This window comes from Trachurus japonicus, chromosome 10, assembly GCF_045865225.1.
Source record: "Trachurus japonicus isolate A0001 chromosome 10, Traja_1.0".
Lineage (NCBI taxonomy): Eukaryota > Metazoa > Chordata > Actinopteri > Carangiformes > Carangidae > Trachurus > Trachurus japonicus.
Genome location: NC_140916.1, coordinates 11,555,705 through 11,579,135, shown reverse-complemented (window position 1 = coordinate 11,579,135; position 23,431 = coordinate 11,555,705). Strand labels below are relative to the sequence as shown.

The 23,431-nt window shown below is 39.1% G+C and overlaps 2 protein-coding genes across 3 annotated transcripts; both read right to left on the bottom strand.

The window, feature by feature from the left end:
* Positions 1 to 1,261: 1,261 nt before the first annotated feature.
* On the bottom strand, positions 1,262 to 1,880 carry LOC146979413 (ribonuclease-like). Its single transcript, XM_085788704.1, has one exon. The coding sequence runs from the start codon at positions 1,843 to 1,845 to the stop codon at positions 1,405 to 1,407; it is 441 nt and encodes a 146-aa protein (XP_085644830.1). The 5' UTR covers positions 1,846 to 1,880; the 3' UTR covers positions 1,262 to 1,404.
* An 11,475-nt stretch (positions 1,881 to 13,355) lies between these two features.
* Positions 13,356 to 23,191, bottom strand: lman2 (lectin, mannose-binding 2). Of its 2 annotated transcripts, none has more exons than XM_085789265.1 (8): positions 22,984 to 23,191; positions 20,533 to 20,651; positions 19,576 to 19,693; positions 18,127 to 18,209; positions 16,942 to 17,103; positions 16,720 to 16,834; positions 16,495 to 16,614; positions 13,356 to 15,122 (listed from the first exon to the last, which is right to left on the bottom strand). In XM_085789265.1, the coding sequence occupies exons 1-8, from the start codon at positions 23,117 to 23,119 to the stop codon at positions 14,962 to 14,964; spliced, it is 1,014 nt and encodes a 337-aa protein (XP_085645391.1). In that variant the 5' UTR covers positions 23,120 to 23,191; the 3' UTR covers positions 13,356 to 14,961. The 2 variants fall into 2 exon arrangements, with proteins under 2 accessions (XP_085645391.1, XP_085645390.1); XM_085789264.1 differs by having other exon boundaries at positions 13,913 to 15,122; positions 17,980 to 18,209.
* Between the last annotated feature and the right edge of the window lie 240 nt (positions 23,192 to 23,431).

Here is a 23,431-nt window from a genome sequence, read left to right as displayed (position 1 = left end):
CCCAAACCAGCATCTGAAACTCTCAGCATCAGGATGAGTCTTTTGGATGCCCCTCTTCTCCTACTTCACTGGGGAGAAATGTGACACCAGGCCTGCCGCTTGTACAGCTGTCAGATCTTATTTTGTACATGAGAACACTGTTAATATAGTATTTATTTGCCATTTTTAAAACATTTTGAAAATGTAAAATCACTTTGTCATTTATTTCTTCTGTTTATCTGTGAATGTTTTGTGTATTACAAGAGTCCAAGAAACATGCACAACTACATGCAGCAGCTACCCTGAAACAAAGGTTGTGGCCATTTCTCACCGCCTATGACCAGTATATTCCACAGGACGTTGGAGGTTAGATGTTAAAAAAAAAATGATGCATTTCTAAGACACTATACAGTATTTACTTTGTGTGCAAGGCAGCTCCGTGCATCACCTTTGTAACCATAAGGTACTGTACATCTAACCTCCAAAGTCCTGTGGAATATACTGGTCATAGGAGGTGAGAAATGGCCACAACCTTTGTTTCAGGGTAGCTGCTGCATGTAGTTGTGCATGTTTCTTCAACTCTTGTAATACACAAAATGTTCACAGATAAACGGAATAAATAAATGACAAAGTGATTTTACATTTTGAAAATGTTTTTAAAATAAATAAATACTATATTAACAGTGTTCTCATGTACAAAATAAGATCTAACAGCTGTACAAGCGGCAGGTCAGGTGTCACATTTCTGCAGTGAAGTTGGAGAAGAGGGGCATCCAAAAGACTCATCCTGGTGCTGAGAGTTTCAGATGCTGGTTTGGGGGAAAAAGGCCAGAATTTACTGCTGATAGTAAAGCAACATGTACTGTAGTATTCCAGGAGGATTTGTTTGATGTGTTTCTAAGACTCTATACAGTGTTTACGTTGGGAAACTGCAAGGTAGCTACATGCATCACTATCTGTAACAAGGTTTTTTTTTAAACCTTTAACCTCAACATCCTGTGGAATATAGGCTACTTGTTTGATCAGGAAGTGAGAAATGGCCAGCCACAACCTTTGTTTCGGGGTAGCTGCTACATGTGGTTGTGCATGTTTCTTGAACTCTTCAAAGTGAATTTACATTTTGAAAATGTTTTAAAAATAACAAATAAATACTATATTAACAGTGTTCGCATGTATAAAATGAAGGCAAGCGCAATTTTTATATTCATGTCTGACTTGAGTTTACACAATCTGGTTTTGTATCGAAAGTATTATTCTGTCAACTGCCACCTTATTAAACATTTGACTATTTCTCAGTTCCCTCTAACAGGGCTTGATGGGTTGTAGAAATATTGTAAAAATTAATGACTGCACAAGACACAAGTGTAAATTGTCAACAACAGTTTATTCAACAGGCAACTTGAGTATACATCAGCTGTTTAATCATCAGTTGTCACAATGCTCAATGTCTCCACCATAGTGCACAGGAAAGCCTTTTTCACATTTGATTTTGATTAACTTTTTGAGTTTTTTATGGCCCCTGTAGTGACATTTGTGAGGCTTGGTACTTTGCTTCTCAAGCTCGCAAACAACAAGGTCAAAACGTTTGTGGCTTTTGGTTAGGTGACCAAATGGCTTTCCTTTACCATTACAGATGGATTTGACTGTGCTTCTATTGGCTCGAACAAAAGTATTTATTTTCTTGCACATGTTTTTGGGTCCGTAGATGTTTCTGTCTTGCATCACATCATCACACTCTTTGACAGACATACTCTTACAGATATGCTGTCTCACGAACTTCTCATATCGAGACTCGATATTTGCATTCTGCAGTTGCACACTGGCAGAAAGCAGCACCAGCAGCAAAACGACAAACTGGAATCTCATGATTTCCTGGTGAAGGAAAGGAAAGAAACAGAACATTTAAGGCCATTAAAAGTGCTAATAACTCATTGATGGCAGTGATGTTCATACTGTATTCTGCTTACTGATTCACACATTTGGGAAAACAAAGCTGGCTGGTAAAAATACCTTTTATAATGTTGAATGCTACTATGGCACTATCAACCAGTGGTACCAAACACCACTGTGACCAGTTTTGAGCAAGAATAAATTAAATGACAGTTAAAAGACAGCCAGTTGCTGTCACAACCACAAAATAAAAGCTCAGAGTAGCTGTTTCAAAGTAATTTGAAAACATAAAGAAATAGATGCAAACCTGCTGGATGTAGAAACCTGAAAGCTTCTTTTTTGATTCTTTACTTATAGGTTCTTTCTGCAAAAAAAATAAAAATTATAGCTGCTGCGCAGCGATGGGTCGGGTCCGGGCTACTTTTGGGCAAATTTAGGCAATTCTGAGCAACAAACAGGAGAATAGGAAGACAAGACAGTTGTCCTTATAATGTTCAATTTGCATTAGTTGAGGATTGAACCCACAACCTCGGGAACCAAAGACTGTTGTCTATCGCACTGAGCTACTTGACAAGTGGCATACAACAGTGGCTTCACAAATTGAGTAAGCCATCCACTGTCGTGTAGGCAGATTTGAAACCACAGTAAAAAGAAAAATCAGTTTTTGAGGTAAAATAATGATATGTATTTGTCAAACATCTACTATGAGCCTAAGATGTTAAGAGCTTTCGCACATGCTCCAGTCCCAGCTATTTGGATCATCATCGTCGTCATCTCCCTTGCTGGGTCTCGAACTCACAACCTCTGACACCAAGAACCAGCTCTTAACTCGCTGAGCTAATTGGCTGGTAGTGAGACCTGCTGTGTAGCTTCATTTATCCACTCAGGTGAGCCAGTGCCCGGGCAGCTGTTGTCAAGGCAGATTTCAAAAAGTATCTAAACAAAAATCTGTTAATACATAAATTGCATTTAGACAGCAAAACAGCTTGAGGACATGTGACATCTTGATCTGTCATCATCACCCTTGCTGGGTCTCGAACTCACAATCTCTGACACCAAGAACCAGCTCTTAACCCACTGAGCTAATTGGCTGGTAGTGAGACCTGCTGTGTAGCTTCATTTATCCACTCAGGTGAGCCAGTGCCCGGGCAGCTGTTGTGATGAAATGGTCAAAATGTCAATAATTCAGTCATCTAAACAAAAATCTGATAATACATAAATTGCATCTTGACAGCATGGAAATGTTGGTGATTTGTTTTTAATGATAAGTGTTTTGCTTCATAAGAGAAAATATGATGTTTATAAATTCCACACTCACATTGATTGCAGTTGTTCCCATGAGAGCAGAATTCAAAATATTCTAGAAAATTCAGTTTTTGAATTAAAATTCTGATATTTGCTAAACTTCATCAACCATGACTCCAGAATATTGTCATTTTTTTTCAGGAAGATTGAAAATGTATTTATCAAGAATTTGATGGTATATGTTTACAGTACTGTTTACAGTCAAACGTTTTCATGCATTGTAGGCTCAATTTTTGATTAATCAAAAATCCGAGAAACAAGTTTTGTGGAGGACGGTCTGGAGATGCTCTGTAGCAAGTTTGGTGTCAATTGAGCAAAAATTGTGGGAGGAGATACATTTTAAAAGTTTTACAGTTATTGAAAAAAACAGAGTGATGGACTTCATAATTTGTAATAAGTTTAAGTGGACAAAAGTTTCAGCAGTATTGAGGCGACATTGTGGTGAAGTTTCAACACTGTAGCATCTACCGTTGGTTTGGTATGAATTTTTAAAGTTTTTAAATTTAAACGCTTATTGTGCCCCCCCTAGGAGGGGGGGGCACATGTCCTTGGAGTTGAGTGAATCTGGCATGGGACTGAACCTTTGTGCAAAGTTTGGTGAGTTTTCGCCCATGGGAAGTATGACTTCCTTGGAAGAAGAAAGAAAGAAAGAAAGAAGAAGAATTCCTAGGAATACAATAGTGTCCCGGCAGCTTAGCTGCCCGGACCCTAAATACACACACACGGCATGTACTGTATTTGTTATTTGGCCATTCACAATTCATCCAACCCATAAGACAGGTCATAAAGGTATACTTACCAATATTGCAGGGTCTCCTTACGGCAGTGAATCGTCTGTAAATTGCTTGGTCTTTTATAGCATGCTCACCACCACGACCACACCACAACACCCACACTGATGACAACCGGTGACCCACAGCTTAACATTATAGACTCCTCATGGACTCATTTTGTCCCCATATATTAATGCTGCCTTTCAGCCAGTTTAATTCCCAAGGTACTTTGTCTATCGTGTATCTACCATTCAAATTAAATAATTTCAATGATTTGTTCAAGGCATAGTTAATCAAATATTATGTAAGTTATGTGCTGCCAGGTGTTGAGATTCTTTTTTACTTAATTTTTAGACTAATAGTTTAAAGCAGAAGTAAGCGATCCGGTCGTTTTCGCTAATGCTGCGTTCCAGGCCGGCTTTTGAAATCGTAAATTACAGCTTCAAGTCACAACTTACGACTTTGTAGCGTTTCAGGCAACCCACTCGTGTTTTTCCGACCTGTTTTACCGGTGAAAGTCACTATAACGACCACTCGTAACTTCCGACCCGTGAACTCGCACCAGATCAAACTGATACAACTTCACAGGTCGGAAAAACAGGAGTTACGAGTTTCCTTGAACGCACCATCACAGTCCTCGTCCCTACGTCGCCACATTCACGGCGTCCCTTGGCTGCACACACAGCCCTGCATGCCGTTCTCTCTCCGCATTGGATAAAAACTGTAGGATACGATAAATGTTTTCTCCTCGGCTCAGAGCAGAGCAGAGTGACTGACAGACCCGTGTTTCAGTCCAAACACTCTATGTAAGTGATTGCTGTCGGAAGATATAACTATTTAAGACTTATATTAACACAAATATATCACTTACTTCTGCTTTAATGTACAGTGCCATTTATCCCAAGATACAGTATAACAAATGTTGTAGTTGATTAAAACACCAAATTACTTGTGCCACATTTTGCATGCATAAGATACATGATGTTTATGATTTTATACTCGGTAAGGTGACCTTGGGTGTCAAGAAAGGCGCCTCTAAATTAAATGTATTATTATTATTACATTATATCTTTATCTTTCCTGACACATGCAGGTAATTCAGTAAAAGTTCAACCAATACCTCCATATCTTATTTGACAGGACAGTGTAGAGAGACAGGAAATGCAGGGACAAAGAGAAGGGCAATGCAGCAAAGAGTGTAGACTGCAGTGCAGAGTGTTGAACTCAGGACTTGCTGCTCAGATCATTCTCTGAAGCAGTCCTGCCTGTATGGTATCCACCTTAACCACTCGGCTATCGGGTCCCCTTGATAAACCAGTGGTTAAACCACAGTTAGACTGCTGAGATCTCCTGCAGCTCTTTGCTTTTTGTACCTCTGACATATTAGATTGAGGTCAAGTCACGTACACTCTCACACTGGCTTAGATGGTAACCAGCAGTACATCGAGTAGCTGGAAATGTCTTTGCTTGTGGTTTCAAGCAGTTTGTGCAAATAGCGTTTAAGCAGCCCCACTCAAGTAAAAAAAAAAACATGCACAAATTTTGTGAAGTGAAAAACTCTGAAACAATATGCTCCTGCAAAACAGGCCCTTTCATTGGCTTTTTTTTATTCTAGAGATGAATGACACTGAAAATTCAGTGTTCAGTGTTCTGTTAAAATGAGCAGTTCCACTTTATATTTTGGAACACATAATGATCCCTGAATTGATCTCTGTCGAAATGAAATAATATGCAAAAATGTTGAGACATTGTTTTGCAACAAGCTTTGCTGTTGTCGAGGAGTGGAAAGAATGAATTAGAGTACTCCCACTGTGTTCACTTCACTACCTATGTACCAATTTAACACCTGGTCTCCTGATTCAATTTCAGTTGATAAAGTCCAGGATTCTTTTGGATCAATTTATATCAAATAATCATGTTGCATGAAGTGGTTCTCAAAATTCATATTAATTCAAATTAAAGTTCGGTAGATTCAGCAATTGAACAAGATTGTTACTATGAATTAAAAAAAAAGATAAAAGAGCACAAAAAGTGAATAATATAGCTGGAATTAAATGGTCAGCAAGTGAAAGCATGCATCAAATCAAATCTGTTTGCAACAGTCCTCCTTGTTTGTACACCGCTGCCATCTTCTGGTTAGAAGCAGACATTCATGATTTCAGCTTAATAAAAATCAACAACAGTACTGATAAGGGAGGTTTTGTAAATGTTGTAATCTACGGAAGCCCCAAAGGGTCATACATACATTTTATTTCCTCCGTTTTCCCGTGATAACGTGCTAATTCCCCCGTTTTCTCATGATAATTAATTTAAGAGATAATGAATAAAATGTGATAGGCCTGAGATTTCCATCACATGTGACATGTCATGCTGACTGACATCTCCTTGAACATCAATGTAGGTAACGTTAAGCCTAGTTCTCCGTTTGTGTTTAGTTTTGTGTTTTGTGCAAAGAATGAATTAATGTTACAACAGCTGTTTGTCAGCTCACTTGATGGCTTGTTAGTGAGAGAACTAGGCTTAACGTTACCTACATTGGTGAGTAGACGTCAGTCAGCATGACATGTCACATGTGATGGAAATCTCAGGCCTATCACATTTAATTCATTATCTCTCAAATTAATTATCTCGGGTAAACGGAGGAAAAATATCTCGTTATCATGAGAAAACGGAGGAATTATCTTGTTATCACGGGAAAACAGAGGCAATAAAATGTATGTATGTAACCTTTTAGTAATCATATTACTATAAGTAAATCAGGATCAACATAAATTTATAAAACTGTAAAGATTTCTCACACATCAAATCTCTATCATGTTTCTCTGTATCACGTTTGCACCTGGAATCATCCACAGTGGATGATTCCAGGTGCAAAGGGTTGTGTTTTTGTGATAAATCATTGGAGTCTCTGGAGGCAAGTATGATCTCAGTTATTTTTTTCAATACATTTTTCCTATATGCAGTCAATTTTAAATTTGATTTTGAAAGTTTGCTCAACTGTTACCTTCACAGCGTCCACTTTATATTATCAGGTTTTCGACAGAATGAGTTTACCTGTTAGGACGGGATTTGATTGAACCAACACTGTGCCCTGCTTGAGTCCTACCAAGCTGGTGTACAGTCTACTCAGCAGCATACTGCAATAGGCAACAACAAAAAAAAAACTTCAGGCATGCATAATTTCTGAGCATGGAAACACCTTATTGGTGGGAGATTTCAGAGAATAGTCAGGCTGGTTGGAGCTGACACAAAGGCTACAGTAACTTATACTGTTTATAACTGAGGAGAGCTGAAAATCATAATGTGCAACACTTGAACGTTCATGTGGACAGCCTACCACAGCAGAAGACCACATCAGAGGACACAAGATTATCAAATCTGGACAGCTAAAGTCTAAAAAGCAACCAAACAACCTACAAAAAAAGTCAACTTCAGTGGTGGTGTGGTGAGGGTAATGTTGTCCTGACACTTATTGCTAAAATGCCACAACATATCCAAGCATTACTGAGAACCAGTTTGTCCTGTACAAGCTACCTCCAGTATTTGAATGCAACCTTTCTTGAGGATACGATCACCAGATGGCACCTTTGTACTCAACAATGATTCTACCATACAAACCATAAACCACACCCCGGCCTCCCCTACACACACACACACACATACAGTAACTACTGTAGTGGGCCACAGCCTTCATCTGTCAACATAGCTGCTGCTGCTGCTGCTGCATGTGGGTTAGCTAGTTATTTGCAAGCATGTGAATGAGTGCAAATCACCTAAGGATTCAACAGCTGTGGTGGACAAGCAGCAGGTCAGGTGTCTCATTTCTCCCCAGTGAAGTAGGAGAAGAGGGGCATCCAAAAGATTCATCCTGGTGCTATAACAGTTTCAGATGATGGCAGGTTTTGGGGGAAAAAATGTCAGAATTTATTGCTGATGCTAAATCATGTAGAATTTTAGACTTCTTTTTTGTATGTGTTCCTAAGACTGTAAGTGTTTCTTTTGGGCAACTGCAGGGTAGCTTCATGCATCACCATTTGCAACCACAAGGTACTTTTTTCTTAACCTCTAACCTCCAACATCCTGTGGAATGTACTGTTTGGTCAGGGTGTCAGACATTGCCAGCCACAACCTTTGTTTCAGGGTAGCTGCTGCATGTAGCTGTGCATGTTTCTTGGGCTCTTGTGTTACACAAAACTTTCACAGATTTGCAACACTGACAAAATGAATGACAAAGTGCATTACATTTTAAAAATAGCAAATGGATACTATATTAACAGTGTTCTCGTGTATAAAATGAAGGCAAGTGTAATGTTTCTATTCATGTCTGACCTGAGTTCACACGGAAACCGGTTTTGTATCAAAAGTATTATTCCATCAACTACCACCTAGGATATATTAAATATTTGACTATTTCTCAATTCCCTCTAACAGGACTGGATGGGTTGTAGAAATGTTGTAATAAATGAATGACTGCACGAGACAAATGAAAATTGTCAAACACACACATTTAACAGACAACTTGAGTATACATCAGCTGTTTAATTATCAGTTGTCACAATGCTCAATGTCTCCACCATAGTGCACAGGGAAGCCTAGTTCACATTTGATTATAATTATTATTTTGAGTTTACTATTACAGATGGATTTGACTGTGCTGATGTTCAAACAAAGGTGTATCTTCTTGCATGTGTTGTTTGAGTCTGGAGATGTCTCTGGCTTGCATCACATCATCACACGCATTGACAGACATATCTTATACATCCTATCGATAGGCTGTTTCACAAACTTCTTATATCGAGGCTTGATATTTGCATTCTGCAGTTGCACACTGGCAGAAAGCAGCACCAGCGAAAAACAGGTGAACAGGATTTTCATGATTTCCTGGTGAAGAAAAGGCAGAAACAGAAACTTTAAGGCCATTAAAAGTGCTAATAACTGACTGATGGCAGTGATGTTCATACTGTATTTAGCATACTGATTCACACATTTGGGAAAGCAAAGCTGGCTGGTAAAAATTCCTTTCATAATGTTGAATGTTACTACGGCACTGATCAATCAGCCAGTGGTGCACACCATTGTGATCAGATTTGACCAAGAATAAATGATATGAGTTAACAGACACAGCCAATTGCTGGTGTGCACATCTGCACCCAGCAATGAACACCGCAAAGACAAAAAGCAAAAAAACACAACCACAAAATAAAAGCTCTGAGTAGTTTTTTCACATTCATATTAAAACTTATAGAAATAGATGCAAACCTGCTGGATGTAGAAACTTGTAAGCTTTTTTTTTTATTATTATTATTCTTTTGTGAAAGTTCTTTCTGCAAAGAAAATGACACACAAATGATATGCATTTGTTATTTTGCCATTTACTGTAACAGTGAATTCATCTAAGCCATAAGACCGGTCATAAAAGTATACTTACCAATATTGCAGGCTCTCCTTAGCGGCAAGGCAGCATCTGTCAATTGCTGGCTCTTTTATAGCATGTGACCTTCCCCACTTAAACTGACTCCCCACCTCCACCACCCTCATACAGGACCACAACCTGTGACCCACAGCTTAACTTTAGACTCATTTGTCTCCATACATTAATGCTTCTACACCACTTCTGCTCTCTCAGTCAGTTTAATTCCCAAGGAATTTATTCTATCGTGTATCTACCATTCAAATTAAATGATTTCAATGCTTTGTTCAAGGCATAGTTAATCAAATATTGTGTAATTTATGTGCTGCCAGGTGTTGAGATTCTTTTCACATTAATTTTAGACTAATAGTTTAATGTAGAGTGTTCAACTTAATCCATAGATGCCATCTATCCCAAGATACAGTATAAGAATTGTTGAAGTTGATTAAAACATCAAATTACTTGTGCCATACTCTGCATGCATAAGATACAGTACATGCATGCATCAGATCATTCTCTGAGGCAGTCCTGCCCATATGGTATCCACCTTAACCACTCGGCTATCAGGTTGATAAACCAGTGGTTAAACCACAGTTTGACTGCTAAGATATCCTGCAGCTCTTTGCTTTTAGTAACCTCTGATATGTTAGATTGAGGTCACATACACTCTCACACTGGGTTAGATGGTAACCACCTACAGTACATCTTAGCAGCTGCAGGTGGCTTTGCTTGTGGTTTCAAGCACCTTGTGTAAATAGCCTTTACACAGTTCTGTTACACGTAAAAACATGCATAACTTTTTATGAAGTGAAAATTGTAACATTTATCAAACAAGTCAGAACAGGCCCTTTCATTGCCTTTTTTCATTCTAGAGATGAATGACACTGAAAGTGCAATGTTAAAGATGTTCAGGAATGGCTTTTTGTCCTGTTTGTCCCGCCTCCTTTCTGCAAAAGCTTACACGTTATCGAGCAGGCGGGATATTCAGTGTTTGGGGCGGGACACAGTGTCCCTCACTCACTCTCTTGCAACTGCACACTAGATAATAACTCTCTCAAAACGCATGAAACTGCTCACTACAACTCGAAACCACTTACTCCTGCAAAAACTGCTGTCAAAGCTTCACGTTTTTTCTCAGACATTTGACTGATGGATGACGGATCCTGATATCGTTGGCTGATGAATTGTGAGCAAGGTGACGCATAATTCACACTTTCACCCCGGATTTACTTGAAAATAGAATAAAATAAAGACACTTTGACTTTGAATTACAGTTAAACCATCTCCCACTGTGTTCACACCTATGTACCAATATCACTTATTCTCCTGATTCAATTTCAATTCATAAAGTTCAGGATTCTTTAGGAAAAATGCACAAAAACTGAAACCTTGAATAATAATAAACAGCTGGAATTAAATGATCAGCAAGTGAAATATCAAATCATAGCTGTCCTCCTTATTTGTACACTGCTGCCATCTTGTGATTAAAGTAAAAAACCCCTTGGTGTATGTTTGAATAGCCATCTGACTGTCTGTGGAAAACAAAAAGCGGTTTTGAGGGATGTAAACAGCCTCAACAGCGGAAATGCTGTCCGCTCCATTCATTGCTACAAAACAGGAGCAATTAAAAAGAAAATCTTCAGAATCCTTAATTTAGACCTAAAATATTAGTAAACTAGAGCCCTATGTTGAATTTGCCCTGAATTGTCCTTTAATGTCAAGATGTTTTCACTTTTCCAATATGCTCATCAGTGGCTCTACAGTATACTACTCAGACAGAGTTCATGCTTCAAGCTTAATGCATAACAATCAACAACAGTACTGATATAAGGGAGGTTTAGTAAATGTAATCATATTGGTATTTAAATCAGGATTCAACATTTAAATTGTAAAACTGAAAAGACGAGTCTGTTAAAGTTTAAACTTTTGTGCTCTAGTCTCACATAGGTTTTCAATAATCCACAACCACAGTGAATGATTCCAAGTGCAAATTTTCTGCTTCAAACTATTTCTTGAGAAGACAGAAAGACAGAACGAGGAGGTTTGTTCCACATAACCAAGAAAAGAATAAAGTGGACATAGATACTCTACACAACACAACCATTAATGTGTAGGCTATTTACCACAGCAGCACAACACTGGACAGCAGTAGCCTACAGTAGCCTAATAATGACCAACAGCAACATAAGGCAGTCAGTGACTGCAGACATCTCTGTGCACAGCCTTATTAACAAATCACACACGGTCTACAAGACAGTAAACAACCACACAGCGACCGAGAACACAACAGCTTAAACACAGAGCCTAAGCAGCAGATGCAGTGCTGTAGTTGCAACACACAGCAGCTCACAAGCACAACAAATATCAGTAAACAGCCATGCTAATAAGAGACAGAAAGTGTATGGACTCACGTTGACATGGAAACTCTTGCTCCTCCTGATGTTGAGGCCAACTGTTGCTGCGATATTGTCATAATCTTGTCTGATTGTTGCAGCAACCCTATGTAGCTAAATGCAAAAGAAAAAGAAAAAAAAAACACTTTAGTAAGCCTGTAGAAACACTTGAGACTAAGCTAGCTCTCAGTCTCTTAATGTCAAATGAGGTTAACTGTATCCAATGATTGGCTTCACTTTTTACCGCATTGTTTCTTACCTTTACAGTAAAATAATTCATAATTTTATAGATTGACGACCGCGTCTTCTTGTCGGCTGGAAACATCCCCGGAACATCCACGAGCGCTACATTATTAATTGCGTTACAACCAGAGGATTTCAACTGACAAAGCAGCCTGTTCTTTGCCGTTGCGCTTTTTAAAATGTTTTGGCGCGAACTTTTTGGTGCAGACCTTTTGACAAACCTTTGCTGTTTCAGAAGAGAATCCGTTTTGGTCCGTAATCACTCGCTTCTCTACAGTATTTTATGGAGTTCACCGTGCTGTCCAATTGAGAATATTCTAAATGGTGGAGTGGACTATTTACATTGCATCCAACAAAGCATCATGAAAATGTAGCCCCAGTAATAGCTACCTGTCGCTGCGCTGTATGAATGAATGAATGAATGAATGAAGCACTGTGGCCCATCCCATATGATTACAAGACACATTTAATGACAAAACAATACAAAAAACCTGTTCTGGAAGTCCGAGACACGTCAGAGGGCCAAACGCTGACCATTTGACGTTGGAGCCATAGACTGTAAAAAAAAAAAAAAAAAAGGTTGGAGCCGAAGTTCTACAGACAGTCACCATTTTTTTCATTTGATTAAAACATTTAAATTTTGATAAAAAGAAAAAATCTCCCTCTTCTCCAAATATGGCACTTCCGGTTTCAGTAAACAGGTGATGATCAAATCATAAACTCCCTCAAAACTTTAGGAAAGCCTGTTCATTAAATTAAATGAGATGAAGATCTGGCCGTAAGTGAAGACAAATAGGCTATAACTTCTCATAATATAATGATCTTAACTACCCAAATGCCAATATCAAACTCCCATAAGTATTGAAATCATGTATGCATGGTACCAATGATTTTGATAATGAAGCAAGTTCTCCATAGTAATCTCCAGTGTACTTGGTTTGTGAGGATGGGACAATTACATCTATGGTGGCTTCATAATTTTCATGTCAAAATTAAATAGTATGAGTTGTAAGGTTATACAATCCAGTATTTCAAGCACTGAGACATATTTCTCATGTTAAATAGTGGTGAGTAACCCCCTCCTTAAAAAAACAAACAAACTCAAAGCCAAACTCCTTCTTTTTCATTTTAATACATTATTTCTGATGAGAGGCTTTCTCATCACAAACCTAACTGATGTGGCAGAGGCAAACACAGACAGGCTTCAAGAACATAGGAGCAATGATAAAAATGCTGACTCGAGATGAAAGGTTTAAAAAAGACAATCTGAGTTTCAGCAGTTATTAAAGAAGAAACATGTCATCAACTCTCTAATTTCACTTCTACCTTATTCTTCTTTTTGTTAAATCTTTAACAATGTAGAGAGAGTATCAAACAGATTATGATTATTGAAATAAAAGCTGAGAGAAAACCAATGAAGAAACATGACATTGAAAGAAATGAAAGACAAGGATTGCCAGTGTTGAACAATCCATCCATGGACTTCAAGGTTCACTAGCTCATCTTCTGTTGGTCTGACAGAGCCTCACGATTAACACTGTTAACATTCATTAATCCCACTTGCCATGGCTGTTAATGACTCTGACAATTGCAGTTATAGTAAATGTCTTTCATTTTGCTGTGGCAAAGCTCTGAGTTTCACATGATGTCACCCACAACAGCTGGACTTTAAATACACATAATAACATGAAGCCAAATGTTGATGTTTCTAACAGAGATGATGATTAAAGCAACACTCTTAACATTTTCAGGCCAATGATGATTTGCTGCTCATATCTGATACAACACAGCAGTGATTCAACATTGTGGTAGATAGAAAAGTGCCACATTTTCTGTGCAGTGAGCCAATCAATTGATAGTTCAGATAACAGAAAATTAGCTGGTAACCACTTTTATCTTAAAAAAAAACAATTTACATGTGTCACCCCAATGATTTAACCAAGAACCTAATGAGAAACCAAGCTGTTTAACATTATTAATTCACATAAAAGCAGAGATAGTTAGCATATCTGTGCAGACAAATAGAGCGCCACCCACTGTAAAAAAACAAAAACACAAACAAAACAATTCAAGGAGGCAGACGTCATCGTAGTGACTGGTGAGCTTTGATGCTCGATACTTATCTTGCACATCTGAATCAAGATAAAAACATTATGATCACTGAGCTCTCAGTACTTTTGCTTAATGACAAAATACCTCTTCTGCACTCCTCATGAATTTCCACTGTACATGTTATGTAGAGCATGTTGTGCACAATTTCAATTAACTCTGAATTATTTTAAAATGCTAATTCTTAAAAATTAGCAACACTGTTTTTCTCTAAATGTCACTCTAAGCGAGACAGTTTATTTTGTATTTTAGCAGAGTAGGACGCAACATCAGCCACAGATCATCATCACTGTGAAATATATTAGATTCTTTTTGTTCTGTTGTGTTTAGTTTAGTGCCTGGATTTACTTTTCCTCCTCAAAGTAAATAATCAGATAAACAACCCTGGAAGACGACAAATGAAAGTCTCAATTACCATTTGCGGACATAGTTCACCATTTTGTGACATCACACCTGAGGCTGAGTAAAAGCTGATGCATGACCAGGTGAGAGCACAACGTTAAAGAATCTGAAAAACTTAAGAGTGCAAAAAGTTTGTGACAGTAAACTTATTATAACCCTGCAACGAATCAACACAAAGACACGGACAACCAACAAAGAAAACAAACAAAAAAATAAAACAGCATTTATCAGGTTCACTCATGATGGTCGCCACTAGTTCTGCACCGTCTTACCAACATCACAAGTTAACCAAAAATTCACCCCCCCCAAAGCAGTGCTTCAAAGATATAAACATTTGTACAATCTTTAGAAAAAAACTTCACATTGAATGTGCTCAATCTGTCATTTTGAAAACAGTTCATCCCACGACAGAAACACCTCTCTCGTACGAGGCGTCTTCCTCTCTCTCTCTGCCTCCTCAGTAAAACCTCTTGTTCCTCTCTTGTCTCTTCTGGAAAACGACGGCCCCCACCACGGCGCACACGACGATGCCCAGCAGAGCGCACAGCAGAAGCAGGAAGACCTTCCAGCCCGTGAGCGGCGTCCCGCGGAAATTTCCGGTCGGATCATCGATGTTGTCTGTGGTAGGGAGAAGAAAGTCGAGAGTTGTCGTGTGGGTGATTGTTCAAAATGATTTGTCTCCTGTTTTTATCTCTCGGTGAAACTGACACACAACATCAATAAAAACTTGACAATAATGGAATTACAGAATTGATTTGATGTGTTTTGATTGATTTTGGTCTTTATCCAACACAGCTCAACATTTGGACAATAGAAATGATAATTCAACATAAATACAGCAGGTAGATACAGTTTAAGAAAAGACAACAAAACAAAATTTACAAAAAGTAAATAAGTTCTAGGTTAATTTTTGATGCATAGTCAATTATTTTTTTGGCATTCAAGACTGAAAGTGTGTCTGTTGAAGCACTGTTCATTACGCCTACAAAACAGGTTCATTTACACACATACACTTTTTATATATTACCACCAAGAAACAAGCAAACAAAGTCAAAAAGCTTCAGGATAAAAGGAAAACTATTCATAATTCTGATTTGTATGAACTGATTATCCTGCTTTTAAGTTGTTGTTTTTTTTAAATTGATTTAATGTACTACATGTTTTCAAATTATTTTCAAGATAAATCCTTAGATTGATTGAGATATGTTGCGTGTACTCCTTTACAGAAACATGAATAAGTAGCTTAATAAACATTTTATATTTTCATATTATCTTTATTTCCTGGTTCAGTTCAGAGTTTTAAGCTCGTTTAGCTCCAGATCCACAGTCTAATTAATGTTGTCAGGAGGTGAATGGTTGGACAGAGTAAGATTATTAATAGTAAGATTAATATGAACTAAGAAACCTCCATAATTCAGGACAGAGGCAACAACACAAAAATATCTGTTCCATACAAATGTGCGTGTTGGAGTCAATGCACTGCACACGCAACTTTAACAGTTTGATGCATCATTAACTCTCCCTCCGCCTGCTGCACCAGCTCATGATTCAGGGCCTGTTTCATCATTTTTAGAGTTGCTGAGTGGCTCTGTTGATATTCAGGCTGTTGATCATCTGTCAGTCTTCAGCACAAACAAACTCCTATTTTAATTTGTCCTGGGTTGAACTTTGTGAAGCTACTTTCTGGTTGTTGGAGACTAGTTTGTCCTCGACTAATTTATGGTTAATGGTTGTGATATTCCTCTGTTAACTTTACAGTGTGCAGCATGGTTGTGTTACCAACCTACAACCTGAGGGTTTTGTTATTTTGAGGACATCGTTGTTTTTATTTGCATCAAATTGAAATGCCCACACTGTCCTGAAACCTGGACTGAAAATTTGTTTGTTTTTTTTGTTGTAATTCGATGTGTTTTGGAAGAAACATTGTTTATACATAGATTTATCAGAAACCTGATTCTAACTCAGGTTTACTGTGACTCAGCTCTTTTACCTTTGGGGGACTTGAGGAGGCTGACACTGGGCTCGATCTTGGTCCAGTCCAGGTTCTCCTCCTCGGGGGTGTGTTCCACCATCAGCTGGTAGAGCTTCATGGAGATGATGTCATGGTTATCTAGAAAACAATATACAAGTTTAAATTGTCATCAAATCTGTGATATAATATTAACTTTTAAAAGTCATCATTAAATACTGACTTTTGGTTTTCATGCCGACCTACCAGACAGATCTCCTGTAGCTGCTGAAGCTCCAAAGAAATATCCAGTGGGAAGACGGACACCTCCGATGTCGATGCACTCTTTCCACTCGTTCTTGTCGTCAACGTCAACCATCACCTGCAGGATATAGAGGGTTTGTTGTATTATCCTGTAATAAATCATGTCTGGATTTACAGAAGCAGTGAAGCATCCCTGAGAAAAGCTGATGGAGGCTCTGTACGCACAGTGAGTCGTCCTTTCGAGTAGCGGATGGCGAGGTAGGTGTCGTGCTCTCTGTTCCTGATCTCAGCCGAGCACCCGCCCAGCTCCGACGACCGCCCGTCTTTGCCGTGGTCGTAGCTCACCGAGCCGTTGTTCACCATGGCCGAAATGTAGGGGAAGGAACGCTGGAGACGGACGGGACAGAACTCAGTGATGACTCTCAAAAAACGCATCATAGATCAAACATCCAGTACATTCTTGGATAGAGATTATGGATAAATGATGACAGTAAATAAAACAATAAAATATAAGAAGCCCACAGTGTGTTTCCAGTCATGTCCAGCTACCTTCATACTGCAGCCACACACATTAAGATCAGCTCTAAACTGGTGTTCATGGCTGATATCTTGGAGCATCAATACAATATAATTATCAATCTTCTTTCCCCACAAAACAGACAAACAAAACTAATATCTGAGATCACTGATGACGGTTTTCAGCTGAAACGTGTTTGTTCGTTCTCAGTTGTTTAACCATGAGCGCAGGTTTTCAAAGTACACTGAGGAAGACTATTGCCGAAACGTTTGTACCTCACCATCTGATTCATTAAAACACCAGAAGGACATTTTGAGAGTGCTGGCCTTATGCTTTTTCAAGCCGTGCACCCATCGACTGCTGTGTGCTTGCTGATCCCTTTTCACTGTTTATATAGCAACCCTATGTGTACATGAGGATGCTGTGACTGTCTATTAAAGTTTCTTACATGCTTCAGCTGCAATGTGAAAGTAGCTTCTCTCACAAGTTCATTTAAAATAAACAAAAATTTACATTACGACATGAAGCGCGGTGCCTGCCAGAGGAGCGTCATGCTCAGTGGGTTGTGTGATTACATCTTTTTTTTTTTTTTTTGCTGCACAACAAGGTTACAAAAATCATGGCAAAATAAACACTGAGGTGAACATGCTCCAACATCTGACAACATGCCGATTTTTTTTTTTAAAAGGTGAAGGAATCGAGATGACGACATGCTGCTGACGGGGAAAACCTGAGCCTCCACTCACGTCCGTGGTGTCATCGTTAGAGTAAGTATCTATAAAAACGGCCAGCCCGTGGAAGAGAGCATTGTTGGAAAACACAGGCCCTGCGAAGAAAACAAGCCGGTCAATCACCTCGTGCGACACACGCGCACACACACACTTCACACTTACATCCATCCCATGGAGGTCATTGCGGAAGGTATCCAAAAAAAGAACCAGGCCCACAAAGTGATCTTGGTTTCCAAACACAGGGCCTAGGATGGAGGCAGAGATGAGGTGAGACATGAGCAGACAACCTGAGACACTTCTCTGTGGTCGGTGGCGAAGAGAAGACAAGAGGACGAGGTGACGGACACAAACAGGTGTGGACGTGATGAGAGTGTCCAGGTTTCCAAGCTTCACAGTACGACTGGGACAAAAGCACATTTCACATTGCTACAGTCTGACAGACATGTTGTTATGTTATACACTAATACATCCCTTCTTTTCCACCTTATTTTGTACATGATTGTTTCTATGTTTATTCCTCTCTCACCCCCAGAAATCCTGTTTAGCTGTCTATGGCTCTAACTTATGAAATAGTAATCTCTTACTGTACATGCTTAGAAATTATAACTAATTTATCAACATGCGGTACAATACTGGAAACACTCATCAACTCAAAGTCTTTAATCAGTCATCATGACTGTCTTTAAAAAAAAAAAAAAAAAACTTTTAGTTTTATGATTGCTGTTATTAATGTACCCTGAACTGTGTATTTTAACCTGCTGCACTTATAGTCTATTTTATGATGTCTGTCTCTTATGTCATGGACTACAGCTTTCTCGCTACATTTGGTGCAGCCGTCTTTTTATTTCTTTGAATAATTAATGTCACTGCATGCTGTCCTGCTATAAACTAAATGATAGGCACCTTGGTCTGAAAAAGTCAAATAGAGCTGATGTTTTTTTTGTAGCTGATAAATAATTTTCCAGGACAACTCAAGCTTTTTGGTCAACTACTTTCCAGGTTTTCCAGGACGCGTGGGAAGCCTGATTCCTGCATGTCTGCTGTACTTCATTTATTATTTAACCTTTACAAGCTGCTCGTAACAGATACGCAGCCTTTCTGTGTGACCCTGATGTGACTGAAAATATTCGACATCTCTTTCTCAGCACTTAACATCGGAGCAAATAAGAGGAAATGTGTTACTTCCAAACTCATAAACAAGGAAAATCTGAAAACTGCATTAGTTTATATTGTGAATTAATAACAACAAAAACAACAAGTAGCAAAATTAAAGCTGTGATAGCAGAGACAAATTTCAGTCTCACAATAATTGGCATTTAGTACTTAAGCAGTAACTCTCAGTAAATATGTAATGCATGGTCTGGACTGATCTGGACTTTGTTCCATGCGTTCTGAGATGCTTTGCTGCTGCGAATGATGCACATGATCTGACCCAGTGCAGCACAAGGAGGCTTTTCTTGTGATGCAGTTGCAGGAAGTGAAAAATAAAACAAGTGTGGTGGAGAGAGTGGAAACAAAGGACCCAGATACGATGAGGGGAGATCGTGCTGCAGTGAGAGTTTCTTCCATAAAAGCCGCGGGGCCGACGGAGCCAGACCATCGTTACCGTACCTGGGTGCAGTCTGTCCTTCGTGTACCAGAGAGCGATGCCATCGCCGTGGAGATTCTTTTTTCCCGACCCGTGAACTTTAAACTGCACGTGCATCTCCCAGTCCTTCAGGTAACAAGGCTGTGGAGCAGAAACAGGAGGACTGTTTACTTCCTATGGCAGCGTCTGTGTGCTGATTTTTAATTTGTACTATATGTATGTATATGATCTGCTCATTTATTTTTATCAACTTACGTATATTCAATGTCCTATAATGTGCAGGAATTATCCCCATCTAGCGGTGCGGTTGCATATCAGAACGTATTCTTGATGTTGCATTCACGTGAAATCGGGCAGACGTCAGACAGACAACAGACGCTGCATGTAACAGGATAAACAAGCGTCTATGTAAACAAGTGGTCCGCCAGCACGAGGCAAAACAATTTCTTTCTCTCATCGAGTAAAATGACATCCGGTTGGTTTGCCGACGGCCGTCTGCCTGACTGCACCTGAATGCAACATCAGTGCCTCCGTCCTTCCTCGAAAACTTTCTCCCCGAGTCGACAGCTCCACTGAATGTAAAAAATGGCGATGCAACATGGCGGTTCGGTGTGTCGCTCACTTATGTATTTGTAACGACTTGCAACAACTCATCCTAAGGTATGAGAAAGCTTTCATTTGTATGCGGGTGTGATTCGACTTCAATGAAATACGTATTTATGAAAGCAATATTTGATTTTTGCTAATAAAAAGCCAAATAAGTTACATACTGGGGCTTTAATGAGCATTTATATAGTATTGTACAGGTGATATTCTCACCTATACAGACAAAGACAAACATCAAAAGCTAAGACTGTGTGTCTTGCATGGCTTTATATTTATGAACCTGATGGAGAACATGAGCTTGAGACACGGAGCTGAAATATGTCAGGCCTGTGGTGACGAGTCTGAGTCAGGTTGTGTGTGTAATCTATCCTCACCACAGTGTTCCAGATGGATCCCTGCTTGCTCCTTTCGTCCGGAGTGAGTCGGACATACGAGCCGGTCACCAACGTGCTCCCCCAGAAGTCCCACTGGCTGCTCGAGCTGCTGCCAACACCTGCAACACAAACACCACCACACCAACAGAGAATAAGACGGAGAGAAGAGAAATCAGACTTTTCATTGACCTTGTTTTTTTTTGTTTTTTTGCTGTTGACCAGATCTGAGCCAGACGGTCCACTTTCAGTTTTCCACACAGTCTCTCCTTGTGTAAACATTTGGTCACTTCACTTTATATTTCTTGTGGCTGTATATGAACAAATATGAAGCTTGTAAAACATGTCAAACAAGACAACTGCTCAACATTTCCTGAGGCTCCTCAGCAAACATCAGGTTGATCTTATAGAAAATGTTCAACAGGGATATTCATTCATCTACATGTGAATATTGCAAATACTTTTGCCATGTAAAAATATCCAAAATGCACTGATTTAAAATCATTTTCTTTCCGTTTTGTGGGATTATCACAGTCCCAAGTTATGTTAAAGAAAAGACTTTCAATTTTAACTTCACTCTTCAGGCTCTGTTGTTGTGGACGGAGGATTTTCAGTTGTTTCCTTTAAGTTTACTGTGTAAACTTTAAAGTGGGCCATTTGTATTCACTGTATTTGTGTTCTACTTAGGACAGTCTTTACTGTATATTGTTCTTATACACCGTCTATACTGAGCTTATGAGAACTATGTGGTGTTTATTGCTTGTTTTTTAAACAGATGTGTCACATCTGGGTCTAGTTGACTGATGTAAATCTTTCTGTAGATCTATGATCTATGACGATCTCTACAAAATGATTGATGGCTTTCAGTGACAAAGCTGATTTGCATACCTCTGTGGCTAATGTTGACATTGACATACAAATCATTTAGTCACACTGTGTTTGTGATTCCCATATGAAGGCGAGGCTGAACACAGGGAACAATCTGGTGTTTTTCTTCCATCTGCATTTTTTTGAACAGGCTCAAACAAACACTTCAGGTCCTGAGGGCGGGTTGAAGGCAAATAACACATTTCCTTAATACATGACTCATATGCTAATGAGGTTCCTGCTGTGAGCGGTGCACTCCTCCTTAACCTACTTTACTATAACAGCTCCAGGCACCTGTGTTCAACACGCTGTTCAACTTCCTCCACAACTTTTAGGAGGAACATCAGCTTCATGTAGAGAGGGTTTTTGTTCAGAGCTTCTTTCACCAAACATTTAGCACAATTGGTGACAAACATCCAGTGTTTTCTGATCACTTTGGTCAATTAAAATCTATTAGCAGACTCTTAAGGCTTCTTTTAATTGTGTTATATTGTCGTAATATGTAGTCTACATTGACATAAACCAAAACCTGCTAAATATCCCATGTGATCCAAAATAACAATACTAATAAAACATTTGTCTGCAGAATGTATGATTAAAAGTTGCCCCCAATTACTGTTATTTATGGTGCTTCCTCCAAAAAATGACACACATTGGTGAATAAACACATTTTCAAATGCCTGGTTTTCTCCAACCAACAACCCAAATGTAAAATAATGTTCAATTAAATATGTTATTTCACAAATAAAGCAATCAAAACCACCTCTCTTCTGTCAGAGATTCTAACATTTCTGCTCAATAAATAACAAGAACAGCACATAAACAGAGCAATTATTTAATGTTGGAGAACAGGCTCTGTGACTCAGTCCATCCTGTTGGTGGCAGCTGTTTGCTGTTTGCCGTCTTCCCACATGATTCACTTCAGTCTGTAATAGTGCCACTCTGTTTGTTCACACTGTGAATACACTAAATTATTCTATTTTGTTCCAAAGTGTGAGATCTACTTCATGGTGGAGAAATACCTACATTGTTTCAATCTTTTGTTTGCTCTCTTGGGACAGAGGATGTGGTTTCATCAAACAGATTGTTAAGTCCCTTAAGGTGAATTTGTGAACACTGGGACACATTAATTAAATCTGACTACATGTGTTACTTATTAGAGTAGTTGTACATTTATTTTAGCGCATATGTGTTGTTGTTATTATTATTATTAAGGATTGGGATTAGGGTCAATTGATCGTGCAGCTACAATGTGTGCAATATATTAGCCGACAAGTTTCCTGGGTGGGTCATAAAACTGACATCTAGAAAATGTTTTGAAACACCTGCGTTTTCATTAAATGTCCGAGTTCCCAACTTTTTTTGATCAAATCCCTGAGCGATTACATTACATTTTAACACGCGTGTGGTCGACTGTTACCACGCTGGTTCTTATAGGTGACTGACGAATAACGCAACAGTCAATTAGATTAGTAATCTGGGATATTAAAAAATGTTGCTGACTGTTTCCCTGAAGGCAGCGACAGGTGGGAGAGTGCACAGACAGCAGAGCCCAGGTTAGCTAACGTGCTAGCTGCAGTTCCTCACCTTGGTACGGTTTCATCAGCGAGTGCTCCCTCTTCAGATGCTCCGCGTTTCCGTCCGTTATGTCACAACTCACCGGGCAGAGCTGGAGCAGCAGGAAGGCGACTGTCGAGCTCAGAAATGTCACGAAGCTCCTCATTTTGGGGTCCAAACTGCTTCGGAGAGAAACTCTCACAACAAATTTCCTCTTCGAAACTCCATAAATCGAGCCCTGTCCCTCCTCTATTGTCTTCCGGGTGGAAACCATAACACGTCGAGGTTCATCGCCACATTTTCTAAACTAGGGGGACGTATTTCTCTCCAGCGCGTTTCGCAAAATAATACGCGTATAAATATAATAATTTACGCCGTAAAATGTTGTAAACTTGAAGCGATTTTACTTATTTTTATAATGAGGAAAGGTTGAGTTGTCAACGTTTCCACACGGGAGATTTTTCTGGAAGGCGGAATT